General features: G+C 41.5%; 1 protein-coding gene across 2 annotated transcripts; it reads right to left on the bottom strand.

Moving 5' to 3' along the window:
* Nucleotides 1-1,735: 1,735 nt before the first annotated feature.
* Nucleotides 1,736-26,890, bottom strand: LOC148427050 (striated muscle preferentially expressed protein kinase-like). 2 transcript variants are annotated; one of them, XM_088406178.1, is made up of 36 exons: nt 26,342-26,890; nt 25,932-26,254; nt 22,018-22,172; nt 21,870-21,958; nt 21,596-21,771; nt 21,073-21,256; nt 20,294-20,367; nt 20,060-20,218; nt 19,776-19,965; nt 18,228-18,457; nt 18,034-18,153; nt 17,827-17,931; nt 17,394-17,600; nt 15,691-15,814; nt 15,446-15,618; nt 15,266-15,378; nt 15,020-15,188; nt 14,447-14,546; nt 13,749-13,949; nt 13,429-13,486; nt 13,271-13,348; nt 13,030-13,202; nt 12,930-12,956; nt 12,708-12,860; nt 12,591-12,633; nt 12,449-12,514; nt 8,750-11,372; nt 8,471-8,638; nt 7,839-7,961; nt 7,482-7,646; nt 6,831-7,413; nt 6,502-6,741; nt 6,185-6,408; nt 5,667-5,742; nt 5,390-5,539; nt 1,736-2,833 (listed from the first exon to the last, which is right to left on the bottom strand). In XM_088406178.1, exons 1-36 carry the CDS (start codon nt 26,431-26,433, stop codon nt 2,596-2,598), a joined length of 8,172 nt encoding a protein of 2,723 aa, XP_088262304.1. In that variant the 5' UTR covers nt 26,434-26,890; the 3' UTR covers nt 1,736-2,595. The 2 variants fall into 2 exon arrangements, with proteins under 2 accessions (XP_088262304.1, XP_088262312.1); XM_088406186.1 differs by lacking the exons at nt 19,776-19,965; nt 20,060-20,218; nt 20,294-20,367; ... (4 more) ...; nt 25,932-26,254; nt 26,342-26,890 and adding an exon at nt 18,684-18,704.
* Nucleotides 26,891-26,900: the final 10 nt, after the last annotated feature.

Here is a 26,900-nt window from a genome sequence, read left to right as displayed (position 1 = left end):
CCCCTTTGGACCATTCCACAGGCAAACAAGTTAATTAGAAACAGGTGAATGTCATGATAGGGTGTGAAAGGAGCATCTCCAAATGGCTCAGTTTTTGACAAGCAAAGATGGGGTGAGAATTATCGACTTGTGAACAGTTGTATGGAAAACAAAACCAACATGTTAAGAGCGACATTTGTCAATGTTAAATTGAAAGGAATTTAGGAATTCCATTAGATAGAGCAGCGGTCCCCAACCACCGGTCCACGGCCTAGTACCGGTCCATGGATAAACTTGTACCGGGCCGCTCCCGAAATATTGACCTATTTCCGTTTTATGTATTTTCCGTAGTGATGGAGAAATCAAAGGATTTTGAATCGCTGAATCAATCTGAAGCAGTTGTGTTGAAAATGGTCATCTCAAAACAATAATCCGTGTTGAGTCACGACACTCCTTCCTGAAACGCTGCATCAACATGAGACAATTGTGTCGAAATGGGTCAGTGGTTCAAAGCATTTGACGCAATTCAGTGTTGCGTTTGACATTTTGGCAAAGCGTTATCAAAAGTAAGACATTGTTGTGTCATCTTAACGCAAAGAAAAAGTGACATGCTTGTACAAGAGAATACTGTGACGGTGGTTATATACAATGCTTGTGACACGAGGACAGGTATTTGGGTGTTTCACTGATTTTTTTTTTTTTTTTTAATAAAATAAAAATGCAGCATTTGGTTCCTGGATTAAATCGAACCCTACCAATTCCACTTCTGTAAACAGAAGGAAGGAATTTTGTGTGATTCTGTACCAACTGTCCCGCAAGCTAGTTGTTGGGGAACATGGTTGTGGGATGCCTGTGCCTTAGGCCCAGTGGAGACTAATGCTTTGCAACGTCCCTGCAGGAAACTAAATACATACGAGAGAATGAGAAACACCAGGACAAGACACGAAGAGTTGAACGGAGCTGCCAGCTGATACAAAGGACCAGTTTCACAAACACAGGTGGGCACAATAATCTAACACAGTGGTTCTCAAATGGGGGTATGGGTACTCCTGGGGCTACTTGAAGGAACTCCAGATGGGTACTCAAGATTCTAAGTAAAACAAACATGCAACAATCTTTTAAAAAAATAATGATGGAATTCATAATTTTTTCAGAAAAGTATACAAGTTCAAAAATAAAAATGATTGTTCAGTAGGTTATTCAATTTCATTATTTTTAAAAGCTAGATTATTCTCCTTACTTGAATGGTTCGACCCACTTTGTCACGTGCCACCTCTCAGTGAATGATTTATTTTTGTGAACAGATCTCTGCTGTTATCCCAAAAGTTGAATATTTTTCTGCGGACAAATATTTAAATACAATAATTTCTTTTTGAGAGCAGGTCTGACACATTGTTAATTATTTTTGTGGACAAATATTTATTAGTAATGAAGTTATTTCTTCTTGATAACAGATGTCTTGTTGATTTTTTTTGCGGACCAATATAAATGAAGTTTGAAGGGTTTTAAAGTTTAATAAATCAGACAATGCTGGCATGTTTATTTATTTTTTTTAACACAAAAATGCTTTGCCCTAGTTAAGGGGTACTTGGCTGAAAACATATTTCACAAGGGAGACATCGCTGGAGAAAAGGTTAAGAATCACTGATGTAACAAACGGATGAACACGATTCAAGAAAGCCATGACAACTCAAATCTAATCAAACCCCAAATCCACAAGAAACAAGAAACAAAAATTGTGGTTAGCTCACAAAAATAATAGGCAAATTGTACTTTATTACATACTGTGTCTGAAAAACATGTTCCACATATTAACACAGCAAGTTGGCACATTTACAACTTCAACCATCCAATTTTATAGAAAAAGTAGTGCTGTGAGAGTAAAACACAAGACTATTAAATGCTATTCTGCCGGCCCGACTTGTAGAACCGCCACATCTGCGCTAAATGTACTCACCGCATGTGAATTAGAACCAGAAGACACGTTTGAAGACATTATTTTGGAGTTTACTCCGATCTAGGCACTGACTGGGCAAAAGTGATTTCACCAAGCTAAGCGTAATACTGACCTACCGCAGCAAGTAACCAGTGTGCATTCTACCTGTGATACATGTTCATTAACAGATGCATAAATTGCGCCCTACTACATTTTTGCTTGCTGTGACCGATATCCAGCAAACACAAGGATACAACTTTGTTCTGTTACTGAGTCAAATAGCGGTTCAGAGACGCTTACCCTTGCACACGCATGCAAATAAATTAACATGAGAAAAGTAAACAGTTGTAAAGAATGTGATTTGGTTTTGCAATCTAAAATTTAAGTATTATCAGAAAAAGCAAACATAAGCTAGCAGCTCAAAGTATAGTATACATTCAAAAGGGTGATGCATTACATAAAGCAAGGTTGGTGTTTACTTTTGTGTGGTGAATGTGTAATAAAATTAGTTTGAGTGAAAGTTGGAGAATTCGATGGAAATGTTCAGTCAACAGAAATCATTGAAAGATGAACCCGTTTTGAACCGGTAGATTCTGCAGCCTCTGGATTGAGCGAGAGCCGTGAGTGATGTGGAACATTTCCAATTGGCGTCAATAAGAATCGCTCCGTCCTCGGGAATTTCACTTTGACTCGGGAATGTGCGCCCCGGGCCCAGATGATGTGGACTTAGGTGTGCTCTGGTAGGTGCGCAGCAGCACCTTGTGCTTGGTTGTGTTCTCGGCACGGTGGCGCCGCTGCACCACCAAGAACTCTTTGAGTCTGCACGTGCTGAATGTGAGCGTCTGCCTCCTCAACTTCATCATATAAGAGTCCTGAAGCCAGGCTTGCGTGAAGCAGTCTCGTGTGGTTGGTCGAGCCCTGATCGCACCCACACACACGTACACCCGCACGTTACATGTTTGCCAATATTTGATCTATTGTTCCAAAAGCTTTGCTATGCTGACAGAAACCATTTTGAGGTCCCGGAAGAAAATACAGTGGTGCTTCTACTTACAAAATTCATTTGTTCGGGAAATAATTTAGTCATGTGAATCTTTCGTAAGTAGAGCCACTTTTTCTGAGTAAACAGCCTAATCCAGGCTTGTCCAAACCCGGTCCTCGAAGGCCACCTATCCTGCATGTTTTTGATGTTTCCGTCATCCAATGCAGCTGATTCAAATGATCAGGTTTGTTGTCAGGCTTCCGCTGAGCTTGCTGATGAGCTGATCATTTGAATCGGGTGTGGTAGGAGGACAGAAACCTCCAAAACACGCCGCATAGGCGGCTCTCGAGGACTGGGTTTGGACATGCCTGGCCTAATCCATTCTAAGCCCCCCAAAATGCTCCTAAACTCTTTAAATGAATATTATTAAAGTATCTAAATGCATCAAAAACGGTAACAAATACATATTAGAATTACATAAATGCATAATAATCCAAATATATGTGTAAAGAAGAATAAAAAAACACTCCTAAATCCTTTAACTTAATCATATCAATTGTAGCAGTTGACAATATTAATAAAGTTCACTTGTTTGCCTTTCAAACAAAATGGTGCTGATGTGTAGGTGATGAGTGCAGCGAGCGAGAGAGAGAGAGAGAGAGAGAGAGAGAGAGAGAGAGAGAGAGAGAGAGAGCGAGAGAGAGAGAGAGAGAGAGAGAGACACATACAATACACCTTTCAGGACGTTTAATTTTTACAATTTTATTATAAATTTCCACTGATCCAGGAATCATTTAGCAATAATAATTTTGGGGGGATTATTTTCAGTTTGTAAATGTACTTAAGTTTAGTTTGCAGTGATCCAAAGTTCTTCCTGTGCGATGTCATTGCTAAAGTACTGACAACGTGCTGGCAACGCTAATGTCAGACGCGATAGCCCAAAGTTGTATGTTACATATGTGTTTTTATGTGAACGTGTACAAATGTTAGCCATAGCTAGTGTCAATTTTATGTTTGTTAGTTATGCCAGGCAAATTGTTGGTGGGTTGTGGAGGAAACTAGTAAAGATGAAAAGTGGAAGACCACAGTAAACATCAATGCAAAACAACTATTATCTCGTTTGTGGGCAAGCCGGCATATTAACAAATTATAAAAATGCATCACAAACTGGAACAAATACAGTAGACATTGCAGTTTGTTATAAAGTATTACATTACACTCATTTTGGCGAGAGCGCTGGTGTCTCGTATTATCTGCCAACAATGCCGTCTTTTGTATCTTAAATTTTCTCTCGTTACGAGAGACAATATTTTTCCGCCGAGGTATTTCGTAAGCTGAGTTGTTCTTTCAAAACATTCCTTGCTTATTATGCGCTCTCAGCACCGGCTCCGCCCGAGCAGCATGACTTGCAAGATGCCTGATGATGATAATAAGCCCTCGTACCACCTGTGCAAGAGTAAATATACCCCAACCTTATCCATGTCTTTTAGTTTAGGTTTGGTTCCGGAGTTGAGGGGAGATTTTGCATCATGTCGGCCAAGTAAATGGCAACATTTAATTTATTAGTATGAGGAGCAGCCTCTGCAAACAAAGTATTTCTAATTTGTTTTTAATTAATTAGCATATATTTAACTGTGGACCACTATCACGGTCATTTAATACAGTTGACAAAATTTCTGATTTGTTTTTATTTATTTTTTAATGTCGGTATAATGAATTTAGCCTGACTTGTATGGAAGTGTGAAACTGCCAATGTGGACCAAAAATATTTGATTGGTGATTATGATTACATTTATTTGAAAGTATGTTTGAACATTTTCCCTTGATGCCACATGGTCTTCTTGACTTCTGCATGCACATACTACATGTGGCGATATGGGATACAATGCCAAATGGAAAACACTTATTGCAAACACAATGATAAACCGCATAAAATTATGAATAAACACTGGTTAAGTAATCAACATTTGAAGATATTGGTTTAATATGGACCTAAAAAAAGTAGATATCTCTCTATATAGTTTTTTTACTTGCGCATGCAAAAGTTAATACCTTCTGGCAGTATAGGAAAAAATCTTAGGTTTTTAGCATTTAGTCCACAAGTGTGTTTGAAAGTATTTACAACTACATTTGCATTGGCATTGGCAGTTCAACGCATTTCATTACACTACCCCAAAAACCAATAATGTATGTGAGTAGATTTACAGTATAATGAATATGTTCTTTCTTTCTTTTTCTTTCTTTCTTTCTTTCTTTCTTTTTTGGCCCTGTTTTTTTTTATAGCACGCGTTCTCATTAGTTTCGGGGCTCCATGTGTGTGTTTCAACTAATTATTTTTTTGTTTAGTTAAAAGAACATTGCTGTTTTAAATTCGCCCTGATAGCAAAGTGCCGTATGCTTAATATTCTCAGTACAAATATACAAAGTGCACTTTATACACATTCGTATTCTCCGTGATCTAGAATACTTTTCAAATGGGACGGATTTCTCACCAAGCGTAACTACTCAGCATCTTCTTGACAAAGGCTGAGGCACTTTGGGATACATTGGGGTATAGCCTCGTTGGGTCAAATTTGGCCATCAGTATCTTGGATTTCACACGCTGAGGATCTTTGTCTTCAAAGGGCAGCTGGCCGCTGAGCCTAACCATGCATGGGAAAAAAATGGTCGCTGGTTAATATACTGTAAATGGATAAAAAAAAAAAATGGTGAATGGTTAGTGTGCTATCAATGGATCAAAGTGAGTAAGAGTTCAGATATTGGACTCACATGATGTAAGTCACAACGCCAACAGTCCAAACATCTGCAGGAGGCCCCACTACTTCGCCTTTCACAATCTCAGGAGCTTTAATCACAGTTGTCAGAAGGTTGAAACCTCATGGTATAGAGCAGCAATTGATATTTGTGTAAATCAGAGGTGTCAAACAAATGCGCTCTCTTTGACTCAGGTTAAATATACTGACCTCTGGTGTGCATATATTTGTCTGACCGAAGCAATTGTGAAATACTCGTAGAGTTGACTGCTGAACTGCGCCGTTTTAACAAAGCAGGGAAAGTACAGTATGTGCCTGTGAATATTGGTGTATGCTCTGTTTGTATGACTTGCAGTTGTTTTGTGTAGAAGTGACAGTCAAGAGTTTGGAATTACCGCAATTTTTGTTACCCCAATTGATAACCCAATTGAACACCTTATGTTTGCGCAGTCTTGAGGATCATGATAAGTTTGAAGTGGCCCAAAATGAAAACAAGTTTGACACCACTGATGTAGATGAATGATGGTCAGTCACCCATATATTCCAGTGTTACCGCTCTCAAGTCTTGTTGTTTGAGACTAAGTGGGTTGAAGCATTGGGCGCCTCCAAAGTCCACAATCTTGATGGTGTTCAGGTTTGTCACCATGATGTTGTCGGGCTTCAGGTCCAAGTGGAGGATTCGGTGATTGTGGAGGTACTCGACTGCCTGGAGGATCTGGACCAAGTAATCAACCACATCATCCTCAGAGTAGCGGAACCTACAAAAATAGGAGATGTTTGGAAAAATAGAATTAGCATGATAGTGTACTCATTAGTATGCTTCATTTACTGAGTGTTTGTGAACTGTCTACCTGTCTACAAGGCTGTACAGCAGCTCTTTTCCCGTGCAGTACTCTGCCACCAGCACAACATAGCGTGGCGTGACATAGGCTTCGTGCAGAGCCATGATTTTTTCATGGTGAAGAGATTTAAGTATCTCATACTCCTTCAACACTTCTTTTTTGTTTTCTTGACTATAAGGAATAATTTTGGCCATGTACATCTTGCCTGTGGCGTTCTCACGGCACTCGCGGATGACTCCGAAACGTCCTCTGGCAAAGAATATTGGGATTATCTGATATACATATGTAGGAAGTGAAGTTTGATGGCACGTTATCAACGGGAAAGTTTTTCTCCTTACCTGGATTTTTCCTCGAGGAAGGTGTAAGGTTTCTGTGGAACTCCTTGGCGCAGAGCTGTGGAGGGTGTGGCGCGGCCGGCGGATGTGCTTCTCGTGGGCGTAGAGGCCCCCTCACCAATGGGGCTTAGGCTGGATGCTTGGAGCACTTTCGGTGAAAAGGCGATTGAAGATGGGGCCGTAGTAGCTGCGGTGGTGGGGTTGTAGATGGATGCCAAGGCCGGTTTGGTGGGACTCGAAGGAGGAGTTACAAGAGTGGTTGGAGTCTGGGTCATAGGGGACACGATGTTCACAGGACTCTGGAGCTTGGACGCTACAAACGGTGAAGATGAAACTTTACAGCTTATTTTTGGAGCATCCTGCGTATTTACGATTGCACATGGAGATGACAAGGTCTCTGTAACTCTTGAAGCACCGTAGGATGAAGAGGGTACTGCAGGAGAAAGGGTTGTCACTGGTGAAGTTGCTTTTTCAGGACTTGTCATAGTAGAGGCTGTAGCACTCATCGCAGATGTGATTGGGGGGAGACCTGACGGGGACGTCAAAGGTCCAGGAATGGTAGCCATCATGGGTGAAGCTTTTTCAGCTGACCACAACAAAACAAAACAGAAAACTGTATTTCAAGAAATACGACAAATGACATTCCAGAAATACCTGCTGGATCCAAGTTGACGGGAGCTGAACAGTTGCTGTATGGCCCTTGTCCTGCCTTGTTCACACAGAACACACGGAACCGGAACACATCCCCTTGTGGTAAGCCTGTCACATTGTAGTAGCAGTCAGCCACTCCAGTGGCAACTATTTGCCACGTTGAATCTCCTGAAAGAAAATACATTCATACAGGTGAAATAAAAGTAATAAAGTTCAGTACTGAAACAGTATATACCGATACCAGGTACCAAAAGATCTTTGAGTTGTAAAGTGACATACTGGTATCTCAGACACAAACAAACAAAGCCAAAGTATTGCATTTGTTATCGGTACAGTTTCAAGATTATTTTTATTTTTCACCTTCTGACTTTCTTTCCAAAGTGTAGCTGCATGGAGGCTTGGTGTCGGACGGCTTCCAAAGCACCAGGGCAGTGTTGTTATATGTCTGAGGAACTTCAGGGGTTCCAGGTCGCTTGGGAATATCTTGAATTATAGTGTGAACGTGGAAAGCAGAACAAATGAGTCAATGGTCACTGTTGCAAGAATATTTTGCTAATGATGTTTCAAGATATACTCTATAAATATATACATTTTCAATGGTATAACACAGAATGAGTGCCAAATAAAGTCGAGCTAATTCAAATTTCTTAACGTCTGAGAGAGAGAGTACTGTGGCTAAAACAGAGTGGGAATGTTGCATTATTTGACGCAGCTTTTGGCTTGTTAGATGCTGCCACATAAAGTCATTGGCACAATTTTGTTGGGCAGCCTTTCCAGGAGAAGCCGTTTATGTCATAATCCAACCATTTTCCCGCAAACTTTTATGTGATTAAAAGTCTTATGTTGTGTGGTTAATAGTCTCACATTAAAGATAACATATTCATTCCATTCTCTTTCCCTTAAAACTAAAAAGACGACAATGAGCAGTAGCATTATAAATCTGCAGCAAGCACAATGTTTTGAGGACCACTTGGGTGACACGAGCCACTTACAAGCTATAGTAAGCGTACAAGAAGTGATGATTGCAGCAAGGGGGTTCCTAGCTATACATTCATACACCCCAGCGTCTCTTTGGCTGCACTTTGGGATGGTAAGAAGCTGCCTGCCATCCGGATGGGAAATCAGACTGATTCGGTCATCAGCATCTAGAGCTGTCCGATCTGTAAGACATTGTAAAAAAAAAAAAAATGCAATACAGAATACCAACTCAGAACGTTTGATTTTTGGCACATCATTTTAATTGTGTCAGCGCAAAGATGGAGGCAAGAGACCTTTCATCCATGCGATTTCCGGATGTGGACTTCCAGCAGGGAGACAACTGAGGGTGACTTGTTCTCCTTCTAGTAGGATTTGATCTTTGAGTTTGATATGAAAAACAGGAGGGAAATCCGAAGCAGACCGGATAAACCTCTTAGTGTTGGAAATCTCTTCCTCATTTGGCGTGGGTAAAACAGAGTCAGTCTGAGAAGGTGTTTTGTTTTTTTTGCTCTTAGTCAAACCCCATCTATCCCATCTAGACTGTCTGTCATTCTCTTTCTCAGACTGAACACTGGAAGTGGACTCAATTGATTCCTTTGACGCGCCTACACCTGCCTGTTTTGCCAGCTGATTCTCTGGCACGCCCATTCCTTTCAATCCTCGCCCCTCAGACTGTGAGTAGCGATGGCGATAAAACAGGGGTGTCTTCTTTTCCTCCGTGTTCTCTTGTCTTTGGTCAGATAGACTGCGGACTTTGGTGGAATTCCCTGCAGCTTGATTCTCAAACTTCTGTCGCATCGCTTGGATTGGAGGATCGGTGAGCTTCCTCAGTTGCTGCTCTTTCTGACTTCCCTCTGGAATTTTATCCTTCCTGTCCTCAGATTGGCTTCTTATTTTGGCAGAGATTCCAGCCACTTTGGACTCAAACATGCGCCTCATAGCAGAAACCGCAGACTCATCAGCTTTTATTCGTTCTCTTTCTACCTGCTCATTTGTGTCCAAAGATTTACTACGACCGATTGCCCAGGTAACCCGCTTTGGGGTTGCACTTTCGTGAGCAGCCTGAGTCTTACTTCCCTTTGGTTTCTCTGCTTTATTATCTACTGACGCTGATCTTTTTCCTCGCATCGACCACCTTCCAATAAGGCTTAGGCCCGGTTCCTTTTCCTTTTCTTCCCGAAGGTCTTGAACTGACTTGGACTTCTCCTGCAGCGCTTTGGAGACCATTTCCAGGGGGGCTCCCTTTCGCCCCGGCCTGTACACCTCATCGTCCCCGCCACCAATCTTACGACTCAGAGTGGGTGATTTTTCCTCTGATTTGTTTCGGGTGAACTTTTTCAGACTGCGAGTCAAAGAGGACTCCCGCTTCTTGAATCTGGCTTCAAAGACCTCCTCCGAGTCAATGTCCTTGATATCTGTTCTAAGTAGAGGGTGGCGCGACTTGCCAGGAAGTTCTGGGTTTGGTGATGAGCGAATAGAAGCAGGGGATTGCTCTGCAGTTGCTACTTTTGCAAACACGGCAGGATGTTGAGGTGAATGGGCAGTGTTTTTAGGCTGTTTTCCTTTCAACTCCTCAGACACTTGGTCAGATGCGGTCGATGACCTGGCAACAGCTTCCGAGAAGCTTTCATATACGGGTGATACCTTTGTGTTTTGGGATGTTTTTCTGTCCTCACTCACTTTTTCTTTATCGGGACGTAGATCCAAATATTCTTTCCTTTTGTCCTCTGCTTCGTCATCCTCTTCTATCACTATTAACGGCGTAACCAATGGTGATGCCCTTGGCTCATTTTCTGCTTTATTTATCTTCTCCTTAATGGTCCCTTTGTCTTGACTGTTCTGTTTGCGCTGTTGGTCCGCTTCGAATGCTGTCGGGTAAATAAATGAGTTGCGCTCCGTGGGTGACTCCATCATCGTTTGTTCTGTTAGAGCAGACATGGATGATGCCTCCTGAAGCTTCTTCCCCTCGCTGCTGCCAGTGCTTCTAGATGGGATTTCTAATGGAGCTCCAAACCTGCGATGGAGGGGTATAGGTTCAGAATCTTCCTGAGTGAAGGAAGCACTTTTCTGAAAAATTTTGGTCTTTGGCGTGTCCTCTCCAGCGGTCTCAGACGATGCTGCTCGCATGAGTGTGGATTGCCCCGCTCTGAATCTCCTCAGATTGCGATCGAGAGACCCTGTCAGTCCCTCATCTTCAATGCCAAGTGTTTCAAATAAGGGTCCTCGCAGGCCACTCATCTTTTTATCCACGCTACCTCCCCTGAGCAGCCGTTGTCTCATGAGCTCCAGTTTTAAGGCGTAATCCTCCTGGCTTATCTTTGTCATTCCGGGGCTTGGGCTACGGTTGGGCAGTTCAAGAGAAACTGTCTTTTTCAGGATATTGCTGCTCACTTCCGTAGCCTTATTTATATCACTCTGCTCTGAGTCCATGTGAAGCAGCAGCGCCGAGTCAGCAGAACTGCCTCTTCTCATGGTAGATCTTCTTGCTTTTGTCTGAGACTCATCCGTCTCTGTACTTGATCCTTTTTTAAGTGGAGCTCTTTTTGTCTGTGGAATTATCTCCTCATTTGGGATTTTGTCTTTACTTGTCACACGTTCCCCAGCTTCTCCTGTGATACCAGCTGTGTCCAGGTTGTGCTTGCTTTTATCAGTAATCTCATTGGGCCCTTCTGTGACCTGTTCATTCCCAGGAATCTCATTCAGGGAGACTCTAGAGCCCGACAGGAACATAGATAGTGGCATAGGAATAAAGGGAAGCTCGTCTACATCTGCTTCTGAGTCGGAGGATGACGAAGGTGGCGGGGAGCCTTCTTTTAAGTGCCGTGCGACGGCAATGGACACGTGACTGGATGTGTCATTGAGTAGCTCTGGGATTGTTCGCATCACCATCTTTGTTTTGTAACTGATTAGCGAGCGCTGAGGGAAAAGCATCAAAATAGAAGTGATGAAGTGTTTTTTGAATTTGTATAATAATTTTAAAAATCGTCTGACGCTCCATTTGGCATACCTCCACAATCAAGGAGATCACAAAGATGATTATTTTTTCTGAACTAGAAAATACACTCGATCTTTTCCATTACCTTGCAAAAAACACAAAGCTCAGTTTTGTATTTGTATTACACTGAATTAAACTTTAAAACTGACACACCTTACTTGTATTACACTACATATGTACTGCACTCTCAGAAAGGAATTAATAACAAATATGTTTGCTATAGAGACGTTAGTTTTCCTTCAAAAATTAGACTGTTCACACGCAATATTTGGTTAATGAACAGGCTTGGCTCAGTGTGATATTTTCCTCACACTGTGGTCTTACTGTTATTAAGAGACTTGAATACGATTGAACAAGAAAGGAAATCACTGCGCGAACCAAGAAGGGTTTCAGCGTTGGCAATCTCGCAGCACAATTTAATTTGCTGAAATAAACTATTTGCACTATTCTGAAGAACAAAGGCAGAATAAAGGCAGCCATTGTGGTTGAGAATCAATTAAGGCAGCCACAGTGCATCAGAGAGGTAATCAACCTGAATATCATCATTTGAGGGAATACGCTTAGAGCTTCAGAAAAGAAAAAAAATGTGTGGAGAACTAGTGCGCTGACTGGGATTTTTCCACTGGTGAGGCTGCTTTGAAGCAGCATCATGCTGTTGTCACAGATAATAATGAGAAAAATAGGCAGTAATTTTTTAAACCACGTACCAATAAGAACGTGGTGTATGACTTTTTTTTTTTTCTGGGACTGGAACTGATTTATTTGAATTTGTATTCATTTCATCGGGAAGCGTTACCTCAATTTGCAAACAGAGTCATTGAGCAAATTACGTTTGTGAAGGGAGGGGACCACTGAATCCTTTAAATATTAGGTCTATGACAAACTGACAATTATTGTCCATGTACTGGCAGATGGAAATATCCAAATGACTCGCATTAGATTGTGTAGGTTTACCTATTATCGGGGCCGGTCAATGAAGAATAAATATGCGTTGTACCTGCCATCGCCTTCTTGACAAAACCTGCTTTAGCCTTGCTGTGCAGATGCTCTTGTTACTTGCTGACTGCAAGAGAAAATTTCCTCAATGTTTTGAAGAGCCATACTTATAATTGCAAATGAAAGACTGGTGAAAAAGCTACCTTGAACCAAGGATGACGAAGGCACTCAGTGGCAGAGGGCCGTCTGAGAAACAAGAATAAATATGCCGCAGTTTAATTACGTACATTAAATACGTGTGTACATTTGAGAGCACTTACAGTCGGTCCACCACCAAGCTCTTGATAACAAACCCCTTTGCCTCTTTGCAGAGGTCAGAGAACATGGTCTCGTCAAAAGCCACGTTGTAGTTACGAATGTTTAACACTGTGGCTTTGTCGTTTTCACCAGTGAACGGTGACACTCCTGTCAGACTGGAACAGTGCATTTATACATGATATGATCCATTGCATGTTCATTTGTGCACTTGCTGCATGACCTACCAGAGATATGCAATAACGCCGACTGGCCTGTAGACACATGAAAACACAGAAGATGAGATGTTGCTTTGCTACAAGTGGTGCACACAAGAGGCTGACTCACCATATGTCTGTTGCTCTAGAGACAGGGGTTTGATTCACAATCTCAGGTGCCACATATTCTGGAGTGCCATAATTGCAGTAGTGCTCCTCGGACGATTCCAGTCTGATGGCGTTACCGAAGTCGCAAATACGGATTTGGTCACTGCAAGCAGCTGCCATCAAAATGTTTTCTGGCTAAAATCAGATGAACGCAGGAGCAATCAAATCTTTTCATTGGAAACTTAAATGATATCTTCTCTTACCTTAATATCAAGGTGGGCTATGCCTTTCTCATGAAGGTAGCAAATGCCTTCCAACACCTGCTGAACACTTCGACGAATCTGTGAAGATGCGCAAATGTTCACGTGACGTCTAGATCATGTGACAGGAGCCCAATGGGGTAAACAGAACCTCAACCCACTTCTTGCTCTGTGACTGTAGTTCTTCGAGACATTCGTTCTAACATCTCCTCGTGACACCTTCAAGCAACAGCTGAGGAAAAACAGATGGCACATTCCAACAGGTTGGCCCCAACACTCACTTTTTTTGTTAATTCGACTCAACACTGAGTCACAGGGAATATATGCAATTGTAAATAGCGTTGGGATTCTTGTGTTGGCTCTTTGGTGCCCTTGAGATGCACTTAAGAACGTTGTCAACTCACGGTGAAGTAGGATATGGAGAACAGCCCAAGATATAAAAAGTGCCTACTACTATTATAGCTGTAAGTAAAAAGGATACAACTCTGTTATAAGCACCACCAATTTTTTTTTCTCAAAGGCATCATGGAAGAAAATGATCCGCTCATGGTCCAGCTCGGACAGCAATTGCATTTCTTGCAGGGCCAAGGCTTTCCTCTTTCCACGCGCGGATGTGAACTTAGCGGCAAAATCCTTCTTTCCCTTCTTCTGAGTAACTCTTTTCACGTAGGAAAAGGCGCCCCTGTGATAGACAACACGCACATTTAGCTCCAATGTACGTTACTTTTTCCACCAAATTTATGGTTCGATCACTGTTTTGCTTGTTATTTAATAAGATAATGGATAAAGCTCTTTCAACATTCCAACATTTTAGTGCTAAGACTGTGTATTGAGAAGCATCTATAACGATGTTCAATTTGTTACATAAATATCTACTATGTCAAAATGTGGAAAAGAGCCATTCAATGACACCAACAGAATTGCTCTTGGCAGAGCTCAATGCTGTTGATCACTGGGCCACATTGTGTTTTGGAAAAATAAATAATGTAAAAATATGACACTTTTCGTTTTACAATGTTAGTTAACAGTGCCTCCTTCTTAAGATATGTGCTCCACTGGGTACTATTTTATTTTGTCCTCCTGCCAATGACTTAGTGATTGCTGTGCCTTCAGTTCAGAAAATGCATGTTCATCCTTGTGAGTGTCAAACTCACAAGGATGAACACAACACATCCCTACCTGCCTATCTCCTTGTGGAGGTCATAGTAGTCTGTTAAACGTCGCATGGTCCTGAGAATGGTTCCCTCATCTTCCATTGGCTCAATTGCCTCTTTTTGCTCTGTGGAGAATATGCACACGTTTACACATGTCCATATTACTGCATCTATGCATCAGTCCTTCCGTCGATCCTTCCATTTTCTTAGCCGCTTATCCTCACGAGCGTCGTGGGCACGCTGCAGCTGATCCCAGCCTGGGTACACCCTGAACTGGTTGCCAGCCAATCGCAAGACACACAAAGAAGAACATCCATGCATTCTCACAAACATACCAAGGGGCAATTTAGAGTCATCAATGTACCTACAATGCATGATTTTGGAGTGTGGGAGCAAACGGGACTGCTCAGAAAAAACCCACGCCGGTACATAGAGAATATGCAAGCTCCGCACAGAAGACAAGAGGCGGAAGTTAACCTATGAACTTTTCTCTGTGAAGCGGACACGCTGACGCACCACCGCGCTCCCTGCATTTAACTAAATAAATAAATAAACGTGCTACACCTGGAACGTTTTGGTTCCCATGCTTAGTAGAGACCTGTGTGAACTGTCAGTTCAGCCTTGCAGGAGTTGGACCCAGCCAGGTTCTTTGCTGTGCATGTGTACACGCCAGAGTGCTCGGTGCAGGCGTTGAGGATCACAAGAGAATACTCTGGGTCATCGTACACAAAGGTGAAGTAATTGCTCTCTGAGAGAAGCGCACCGTCCTGTGAAAGATTGAAATGAAATACCTCATCAAATAATCAGAGGTGAGTTTTAGGGGTTCAACTGTTTCAAAAGCTACCTTATACCACAGAATGTCTGGATCTGGTTTTCCTTCGACAACAACAGCAAGACGAGATGTTTCTCCAGCATGCACGTCCACATCCTCCATGATGGTTTCAAACTTTGGAGGCACTGTGCAGTAGGTACAAAAATAATAATGAATTTGCTAGTCTGGACATATGAAATGCCGTGGTCGTACCTGCCATGACCAGCTGCAGTGTGCAAAGGTCATTGCCAAACTGGTTGCCGGCCATCACCGTAAGGTGGCCAAGATCCGAGGCTCTGACGTGATGAAGCGTTAGGGAGTGTTGATCGTCGTCTGGCATGCTCATTTCGCACACCCCCGGTTTGTTGACCAAAGCCGCGCCCCTCCTGGTGACACAGTAGCAACATCTTCATCAGCACCTTCATTTAATTGACTACAGATGAACATTAAATAGTTACCGCTTCCATGTGACTGTGGCCTGCACATGGTTCAAGGTGATGCTGATGCTTACGGGTCGATTCTCGACGACGTACACAATATCAGGTTTTTCTGTGATGGCTGGTGCTTTCCTCAAATAAGGTCCTTCACAAAAAGACATGCTTTCTTTGAGTGCTGACAAAAGCATTCTGTAGAATGTTAGGAAACTTCATTTTTCTTCAAATTTCCTCCAATCATTCCACTGGTTCTGTCCGCCTGCAACACCACTGATCAAACAAATTCAACTGAACTGAACTGAAGAGTAAACGCACTCTTTTGGGGTGGATGCATTTTTTCAGATTATTTATTTGGAGCTGACGGGGTAAACCCACTGAAAAAGGTAAAAGGCAGCAAAAAATAGGAATGATGCAAATACAAAAACATGCAAAGAACAGTAATGATCCAAAAAAAAAAAAACAACACATTACGCAAACAAATAAACACACAGACTACAAAACAAAACTGCAATACAAAAACACTGTAAAGGGGAAAAAGCAACGATGCAAACAATGTGAAAATGCAAACACATTAAAATGAATATGCCTTCAATCATCTGCTGCATTCACACAAACAAATGGACACACAATTACAACACAAAACAAAACGCATTGAATGTAAAGCAACTACATATAGTAAAAGCTCTAATTTGGCACACACACACAACGGAAGTTTGCTAAGTGAAACCAGAAATATCCTGATTAGAGGGTGTTGTAATTAACCAGATTTTGAATAAAATAAAAGTTACATTATACTTCAATATATGTATATATATATATATATATATATATATATATATATATATATATATATATATATATATATATATATATATATATATATATATTTATACATTGAGACCTTGTGTTTTATTCTCTTTGACAAGAGCAGCATAGTCACGTGGCTCGGAACGTGCTCATTTATCAGGGCTTGTGTGTATCTAATTAACTTAGACATGCATTATGTAAAATTATGTGATAAAGCACGGTGGTGAAAAAAAAAGCTCACGTTCGAGAAGTTGGGGGAAACAAATTAAGTTAATAAGTATGTTAATAGTTAGTTGGTTACTGGTCTCATAGCGTCCTCTAGTGGCCTAGCTCTCTTGTATTGCGGTTGTGCCAACTTGCATGTTTTTATTGTCCTTGTAGTTTTACACGCAATGGGTTTTTGTTTGTGATTGTTCTGTTCTTTATTATTTTGCTTGCACTTTGTTTGTGTGAATACATGTTTTACTTGCAGTGCGTTTCTCTTAATGTGTTTACATTCTTTAAAATACAATTATGCATATTATTTATTTTTCTTGCTAGCCTCATTGCGTATTTTATTGCTGCTTTTTTGTTTTGCAGTTACTTTGTGTGTGTTTTAGGTTTCAGCGAAGAGTTCTCTGATTTCATTTATTTATTTTTGTATTATACTTATTCTCAGTTTTGTTTTGTTTTTTGCTTTTTTACCGGCACATCATTCCTGGATGTGAAAAATATCAAAAGTGTGCTTCAGAAAAAAAAACAGAAAAAAAAAACAAACACGTGGTAATATATTCTTAAAAGGGGATATTTGCATATCAAGATGTTACAATGCACAATTTAACAACCAGTCTTGTCTGTCTAGGTTGAAAAAAAAATCTAGAGTAGATAACTACAGTTTAAAGGAGATACTGGAGCAGCAGTAAATGTGTGTCCCTTGATACCTCTGTCCTGGAGCTGGACCAGATCTGTGGATTGGGAAGGCTTGCTAAGTGTCTTGCCAGTGGACGCCAGGACCCTGAAAGCATAGCGGACCCCCTTGGAAAGGCTGGTAACAGTGTAACTGCTTTCCGTCAAATTGGATGCTACAGTGGACCATTGAATGGATCCCAGAGGTTGCTGCTGGAGCACATATGTCAAGGAGCCTGTCTCTGCAATGAAGCAAGTGAAGCATGAAACTGCAAAGCATCCAAGAGATCATACCACTTTTGCCAATACATTTAATGAGTGAATGGCTCCAATCTAACACCTCAGTGGCTGAATTAAACAAATGGATTCATATCCTGCATAAGCACAACAAATTACATTACTGACTAACAGATTAAGAAAATAAGGTTTCACACATTCATATATACTTGGAAAAAAAAAATACACTACCAAAAGATGGATTTAATCGTTTTGATTTGTTCCAGCTGAGGCTTATAGTTTTTCCTGTGACGGCCTCTATGACAGGGGGGCCATCAGGTGGGTCGGGAACAACACCTGGTGAGAAAGTAAAGAGAACCACTGTATATCTATTCAGAGAAGACATTCACATTTTGTAAAAGGTAGACAAACGATGAACTCTGAGGGATCTTGCCCTACCTGAAACATATAAGTGCGCATAACAGGCTGCTTTGCCCACTTTGTTTGCGATCACAGCCTTGTAGACTCCGCCATCAGCATGAGAAGCAGTCTGAATGACCAGACTGTGGACATCCCTATCTGAAGAAGACAAGCAAAAAAGTTCTTTGCTATCATGCACGCAAAGATCACCCGTTCGTTGCATATTTGCTTACCCTGCGTCATTTTACGCGCCTCGCTGCTCTCAATGCGCTTGCCGTTGTGGTACCAGGTGATGGTTGGATAAGGCAGGCCCATCACCTTGCAGTTCAGCACCGCCTCTTTGCCTTCAATCACTTCCAGATCAGACAGAGGTTTGACAAAATCTGGCATGGTTCTCTTCACCGTTTCACTTTCAAGTTGCTCCGGCTCCTCTGGGATGGATGGCATCTTCTCAAGTTTGGACCTGTTGGTTCAAAGATTGGAAAGTGCAAACGTTCTTCTATAATTGCTTTTGTGTTTCTTACTTGTGTCAAAGAAATTGTTCATGGTCACTCGTTTGTTTCTCTTTGAATCACTTGAAATGAATGGTCAAGCTTACCAACTGACCTATGGGCAAACAAACAAAACCAAGGCACACCCATATGTTGACTGGGTATTACCCTAAAGTTTTTATGGATTTTGAATCTTACATCTGTGCACATCACAACTTCATATCGATTTCCACCTCTTTATTGACGTCATTGATTATGTTGTCAGCCTCTTCCTTTCTGGCTAATTTGCTGTGTTCGGAAGACAACAAAAGTTTGAGTTGCTCAGGAAACAAAGCTGCACATTGACACACATCAGGGATTAAAGCAACATTTTTTCATTTGGCTGAAAATGTTGAATGCTTAAAAAAACTGTGATCTATTAACCCAAATTTGCAGTGCGGAGGGGCACACACAGATAGATTTTCCGCATATGGGGGAATATTTTCAAAAACAAAATTCAAGGGTATCATTAAAGTAAACAGTAAATGTCAATAATAAAGAGATTTTTCGTCACATAGTTTATTTAAAGTCAAGTTTTGTGCATTTTAGGCATTAAAACAGGGTCAGTGGTGAAAAAGGTGAAAAATATCTGACCCCCGAGAAAGGTCTGGGAGAAAATCGTTTAATTTCATTTTCCTGATTGTTTTTTTTTTGTTTGTTTGTTTTGTTTTTAAATGCAATTCAGCGACCCTAGCGAGGATAAGCGGCTATAGAAAATGGATGGATGGATGGATGGATGGATGGATGTTTGAGATCCTTTTGACTCACCTGACTCTCTTGTTTACATTTTGACTATATTTGACTGAGACCAGATGGTGTAAAAACGGTATGTATACAATTTATGCTCATCCAGAATTGCTGGTGTAAGATAGTGATTCCCAACCAAAGTTATCATGAGTGTGACTCATCAGGTGTGCTATGTGAACAATTTGACGAAATTGGTCTGAAAGTGTTTCATTTACTACAAATGTAACTGTGTTCCTTAGCTGTGCCACCGACGTACAGCGACACATAGAGCAAGCAAATGCTCTATCATGAGAGGGCAGAAGACGCAATGTAATTTAGAACACTACAATGTAGCTTTAAGTTCAACTAAACTGGCCCAGAATTACATACTTAGTAAGTAAATGTGAGGAACATCTTTCATGTGGATTTTTTCTCACATCAAATACAATATTTAGGAAAAGAACATTTATATGTCTGGCTGTCATTATCGATCGTTATCGTAAGTATTTGAGCTTGACGTCTTACATGTGGGAGGAGATGGCGGCCCTGTGCTCTTGAATGTAAAGCTCAGCAGTGCACTCGGACTTCCCGTGAATGTTCTGAGCCACGGCCGTATAGAAACCCTCCGTGTCACTGCTGACGTTGGCTATGACAAGCGAGTGTCGCCCCCCCTCGCGGAGAATGCACACATTGTCGCTTTCCTCCACTCTGGACTCTGAAGACACAGAGGGTAGAAACATGGCATTTCATTGAAAAATATGTGTCGAGGTCACACAGAAAACAGCGACAAGTCTGTCGAGCTTCCATACCAAAGTGCATCCAGGTGACTTGCGGTGCCGGCGAGCCGCTGACCTTGCAGTCCAAGCGGGCCGTGCGACCTGCGATGACCTCGAGGATGTCCAGTTTGCGTGTGAACAAAGGTTCCTTGGAGGGAGTTACCTTTAGGTTTGCACTAGAGGTCAACTCATCTAAATATGAAATTGACTGTTTTTATCTTATGGTCATCAAAGTTACGTATTAGGTCGCTTGGGTCTGTTGTTCACCTTTGGCTGAGCTCAATTTGCAAGTGTACGTGCCACTGTCGTCCTCATGTACTGAATTGAGCAGCAGGCTGCATCTAAGAGAAAACATGGCATCAAGTAGAAGACCAGTCTTGACATGTAATGGAGTGCAAATACTTTATAACTGTACTTTTTCACCCATCTGTAATTCACTTTGTCATTTCGCTACGCTTCATCAATCACTTTTACTCTGACACTGTTTACAGTACTTCCCTTAGTCATCGTCGTTCTGTAAAATGACAGAATGAAAGCAACTGCCGCACACACAACATCTGTGGCAGGAGATTGTACCAAAAACAACTACAGCATAATGATGAACGCGTTGGTGGTCATAACAAGGATAACGTTACACGCCAGTGGACATAGAATGTTACAGGAATGTTTTTCATACATATGGCTCATATCAAACAAGTGCCGGAAATATTGGCACTCAAGTCCCACCAGAAGAACCACGTCAAGGTTGATTGAGTTTACTTTATATTCATCGTGAGGTCAAAATGTTCTTTTCATGAGCTTGTTAAGGAACATGAGTGCTAGCTAACGTCGCACTTATCAACACAAAACTTTAACTACCGGCCAACACCCAAGGAAACTTAAAAGATATGCTTACTATTTATAAAATACACCGTTGGAAACTTACTTTTGTTACGTCAGAACACCAAATGTTGAATACCTTAAGAATTTTAGTCGAGTAGTAATTCGCAAGGTGGCATTTACTTCAACAACATGATTTTTGTGTTAAGAAAGGAGAATGAACTGACTTCCGGCCATCAGAGTGCATCTTGCAGTTCAGCAACGCCGGCTGGATTAGCTTCCCATTGGACAGCCAATCCACTTCTACGTCTGGAGGTCCTGTGATGTGACATTCAAACATGGCAGACTCCCCGGCCCTCACCATCAGATCTTTGAGCTCTTGGATAATACCCAGGTGCGCTTGCGTTGCAGCTAAGGATCAAACATATTGTAAACACTAATTGTTTTGTTTGCCTTTTCCACCAGCTGCAGTTTAATGACTGGTGATTATGAAAAGTTCATTCACAAGTGGCCACGGTAATCTCATGTGACCAGCACTAAGTGACAAAGCCACCATAAACAAAATTGGAAAGATTCCAAAAGTGAAATGTAAAACTAAACGGGCCTTTTGCAATAACGTTAAGATAGCTTGAACAACGAAGGATTATAAAGTTGCCTTGGTTCAATTTTTTGTGGGATTACTATGATCTGGACGACTGAGAATCTATACCGACAGGTCACCGCCATTGAAGTGGATCTTAGATTGCTCACCTTTGACCTCAACTCTGCACTCCTCCTGCTTTGTTCCACTCTCACTGACAAGCTTGCACGAGTACAGCCCAGCATCCGACCTCTGCGCTGAGATGATCCTCAACTCATGAGCTCCATCCTCCGTCTCCCTTAAGGAGAAGCGCCCTGCTGTCTTCACTGCGACCTTGTCCTTCAGCCTGGGTCAGGAAAAAACTGTGTTAATGTCTGCATCGAGTAATTCAACTCAGCTCAGCATGATGTAATGTCTGGCCACCGCATTAGGAAAATACATCACCAGTAAACTATCGGTTTGGGCTGCCCAGTGACTTTTATTGAGATGACAACATCTTGACCCTCCATCACTGCTTGGTCACATGGTTCCACCTATTTGAAACATATTATTTAATGCCTTACTCATTTGATACAGGATTATCAATTCCTACCTGGAAAGAGGGAGACTCCTTGAAATGGACACTTTTAGATGGAGCAGAAGCTCGTCCACGGAGTTCCATCACACCCTCCTCACTCAGGTACTCCTCATCTGGGTTGTGGACGGGGTTCATTTTTTCCAAAGCTCTGACTTTTGTTTCGCTTTGCTCTAGAAGAATAGGGGATGCATCGTTTGAATCCTATTTAAATTTCAAGAATTGTACAAGTACAAGTCAACCTCGCTTATCGACTTATAGTCGACCATCCCCTTTTTTCTTCATTTCGGGTGAATTTGACAAAAACGTGACTATAAGTCTATCCCGGACTTTGGCGGTTATATAGATCATCGCTGTCCAATTAAAACACGCGTTAATCAAATGACAAAATCACATAATTTTTAGAGGCATTTCTACATCACATATCAAGTAACATATTGTTGCGTTTAAGGAGGGGAGGGTGGAAACAAAACAAGCTGTACTCGTGCCCGTAGTTGCAAATGCTGAAACTAATGTAGCAACAGTAAAATGATTTGAACTTCCAATGCTTTATTTATTTATTTTTTTAACACAGCTGATTTTTGTTTCGTCTAACAGCCCTAAAAGTCATCATCACTATCTGACACACAAAACAGCTTCTCCAATTTAACTCCCGGATGTCATTTCCTTCAAACATCTTCATTACTCTTACACGGGTAGTCTTTAGATCCGTCCCATTTGGTTAAAAAAAGGTCTTCGGAAAGCTGTCTTTATCCCTGTGATGACTGTCGTGATAACAGAGCGTAGAATATTGCCCTTCGCTGATAGTATTTTCCTTTTCATAATGCTTCAAAGTCCGCCGAAAAAACATCATCCACGCCGCCTCATTGTTGACAACAAAGAGGCAATTAGGCGGCGCTTGATGAAAGTGCATTTGAAAGTGCAAGCCTGCTCGTTATATCATTTTAACCCTTGTCAATGACACGATATGACTTATTTCACTTTTGAATTAATGTTATTCAAACGTAGATATGTGGAAAATAATTAGTCTGTTTTGAGTTATGTGGGTAGTCGAACCCCCTAATATGGGGGTTGAAAATTCTGAAAAAAAATAAAATAAAACTTGACTTTTACTCGGAGAAATATGACGTTTTACCCTTCACAACAGAAAAAGACACATCTGGTGGAATCGATCTATAACGTACGTACGGTTAGTAAATTATACGAGAGGACCAGCAGGGCTTGGTAAACTTCTGGCTCAGAACAATGTTTGCTTTTCTTTGTACAAAGTGAGCGCTTGTAAAAATAGGCACAGGCAGCATAGCGATGTGCACAGTGTGCACAGCAGATAATTAATGAATACCTTAATGTCTGACTCATTAAGTCGGTCATTCCCAGGACTCCAGAGGAGGCGCTCTGTCCGGACCTCTGTGTTTTAAGTTTGACGGCTAGATGGAGTAACACTGGCACTCTCGCCGAATTTCATACACACACAGAGCTTCTTACACTTTTATATTCTGTCACTTTGGTACTTTTCTCACGTCATAGCAAAACATGGTTACCCTGCTCAGCTATTTTTTTCTTAAGATGTTTAGTACATCACTCAAAATTAAAAGTCTATATCATTGAGCTCATCAGTGCCATTAGACTGACATATTTTCGTGCCATTATTTCCTTTGTACAATCAACGAGTGAAATATTTTAGGCATGTCTCGTGGATTTTTATGATAATTTTTCTCGATGGAAAGTTACACAATGTATGCAAAAAATGTAATGCAAGACTATTACAGCATCAATATTTGCCTGGGGAAAAAGTCTTATAGGGATGTATTCAAATATGCTACACGTATGATGACTTGTTCATTCAACCATTTTGCATTCAATTACAGTACTTTAATTATAAGCGACAGAATGATCTTTAGTTACAAAGTTTAGCCCAATAGCCCATGCTTAACCATGACATTCAACAGGCTAAGTAGCGAAAGAAAATTCCTGGCATCTACAAGTTTTTTTCAACTCTGGGGATTAAAATAAATTACTTTAAAAACTTCAAAAGTAAAATCTCTCTGTGGGTGGATGGATAATTGATTTGTCAAAGCACCAATGTAAGCTACACTGATATTTTAAGTGCTTGTGGTTTGTAAACATACAGTGCAGTACAACAAAGGCGAAGTATTCTGTAAGTGCACTCCATTTAACTACCATTTGACCTTTCATGTGTTGAACTATGACATATTTATATACAACTATATATATATATATATATATATATATATATATATATATATATATATATATATATATAGTATACTGTACTGTACTGTGTGAGCTGAGTTGCAGTATACAATGGCTCTCAATAACAGAATACTGTGTCTGAAAGTCTAGATATCTCAAAATCCACACCATATCAGATTTGTTAACATGCCATTGAATTTCTGATGATAAATAATACAGTATTTATTTATGCTGTCAGAAGCATCTAACTAGGCAAGAAGGGAGAAAAACATGAGCTTGTATTTCATGAGCAATCGGTCCATTTTCTATGGCGCACATCTGGAGCCTGTCCCAGAAGACTTCAGGCTAGACACGGGGTTCACCCCGGACTGGTCGCAGGGCACATTGACAAAAACAAAAGCAATCGTTGGTATTCACACCAACAGACAGTTTCGAGTTCTCAATTAACTTGCATGTACAGTATGTATTTGGTATCTAAAGGCAGTATTTGGAGATAGCCCATGCAAGCACAGGGAGAACATACAAGCTGCCTAATTGAAGTCCGGAACCCAGATTCAAAGCCCCAACCTCAAAACAGCGTAACAGTTTTAAAAAAAGTATGCCACTGAACTAGAAAGAACACCAGTTAAGTCCCACCAGAGTCATGTTGGCAGGGGATAAAGACTCGTCATTGTGTTTAGGTAGAACTGCCAACTATTACAAAGCTGTTTCACACATCTGGCCCTGCTTTCCTTGAATAATACATCGGATGTTTCTGGCATCCTGATGCCCCCTCCGGTACTGCATTTCATTCGAATTATTTTGATCTCTGACCACCATATCACGAGACGCCTCAATTCTACTGTATGTCCAACTGATTGTTGTGCGCAGGATCTAAGAAAAAAATGCTGTTGAGCTGTGTTGCTTCCTGTAAATCATTTTAGCTCCGGCTGCCTGGAGACCATCAAGCAAGATAAAAAGCTCAAACAGGGACACAAGGCAGAGTGCGTTTGCCCTGACGATGACGAGGGCGGCTAAAAATACTCCTGCACTGTGGACTCAGTGGCCTAATACGGCAACACAGGCCAAAGCTGCTGATGACACCGTTTGCATTTGCGGACAACACCACATCACGCGTGAGCAGAGATGTGCAATATTAACACATTTAGGTTGCAGTTTTGCGGTGACCGAATGAAGTTTCTCTCAGCCCCTCGGCCCGAGATGCTGTTCAGTCGCAGGTTTTGAACTATGAATGGGTTGCCATGGTAACTGCCGCCGCTGAGTATTGACTGCATTCCAGGAGGCCTGTCATTTAAGTTCGACAATGGATGTGTATTGCTCTCATGTAATGGACCCAATCTTGGAATTTAATGTCATTTCTTTCTTTAGAAGCGCAGTGAAAGAAGTGCAGCGCTTTCCTCCTAATATCAGTTCTGGGCTGTACCTGTTGGGGGAGGACAGCCGACAATAGCGCATGCCAGCGTAATCTCTGAGCCGCAGAGTGCGATAGTGTCCTTCAGAGGTATCTTAAACCTTGGGCACTTTGCTCCCCCATCGTCATCAGTGTATCCTGGGACAAAGCAGTGAGCTACGGTGTATTTACCGTTTTTTGTTTTTTACTCTTTTGCATTGGCCTACATTTGTATGTCAACATACCATACCTCAGTATCAAAAAACATGTTTTCCATCAATAGGACAATAAAATAATATAACGCATCACAGTGGTCAGCAACATGTACCTTCCGCAGCATCAGGTTTCACTTCAATCACCCTCATTGGGCTTGCATCACATTCAGCCTTTATGCTTTCATCTTCCACCAGGATGGTAGGAATAGCCATTTTCTCTGCCTTCCTCCTCTTTAGAAGTGGGCTGATGGAAGGTGTGGGTGATGGCGTGAGCCGAGGAGGCTTTGTTGGATACTGTGGCTCGGATCCCCTCACCGGGTTCGAAGAGACCCTTTTCCCTGTTGGACTGGAGGATCTGTCCATTTCTTTACTTGAAGGAGACTGATGTTTTGATGAGGTGACAACTAGAATGTTTGGAGATTTCTGTGTGTTTTTCCTGCATTTAAAAAAAAAGAAAGGAGTCATTTTTTAGTATAAGCTTTCCCTTGAACACATTCATCAGTAGAGATTATTCCCTCCAAACCTGGTGAGTGTGGTCTTTGTGGCTGTTGGCAATGGTTGCCTTGGCAACTGGTGAACTAGTGCTGTCTCCATGGTAACTCTAATATTCCCCATTCCTTGTGATGAGCAATGCTCTGGGTTGCTTTTTCAATAACTTTATTTCGGGTTGGTGGTCTAATAGTCTCGCATGCATGAGATCCCTGTTTTTTTTTGCTCCCTTGCCTACAGCTTTCTGGCCACATTTGGGCCAATAGGAACAAGACTTTTGATCCTTTCCACTTCTTCACTGAACTTGTTTCGGGAGATCTGAACCCGCTGTGAATAGCTCATCTTGTCCTCCAAAGAGGAGGCTCGTTGATTGAAGGCCGCTCCCTTTTGTGTGCTGTCATCGCTCTTGCCGTCGCAATTACAGTCTGAAATGGATCCATCTGCTGGCAAAGCTACACTCGCCCTCTGCTCTTCAAAAGCCTTGACCTTGTCAGAGCACATGGGCCTTGCGCAAGCCAGTTTTCTCGCCAGATCCCTGTTCTGTCTCAGGCAGCGAAAGCTGAACTAGAGGTCTGTGCTTATCCTAGCCATAA

Source organism: Hippichthys cyanospilos, chromosome 2 (genome assembly GCF_059441005.1).
Source record: "Hippichthys cyanospilos isolate Australia breed blue-spotted pipefish chromosome 2, RoL_Hcya_1.0, whole genome shotgun sequence".
Classification (NCBI taxonomy): Eukaryota; Metazoa; Chordata; class Actinopteri; order Syngnathiformes; family Syngnathidae; genus Hippichthys; species Hippichthys cyanospilos.
Note: the sequence above shows the minus strand (reverse complement) of the source record. Positions and strands in the feature narration are given on the sequence as shown.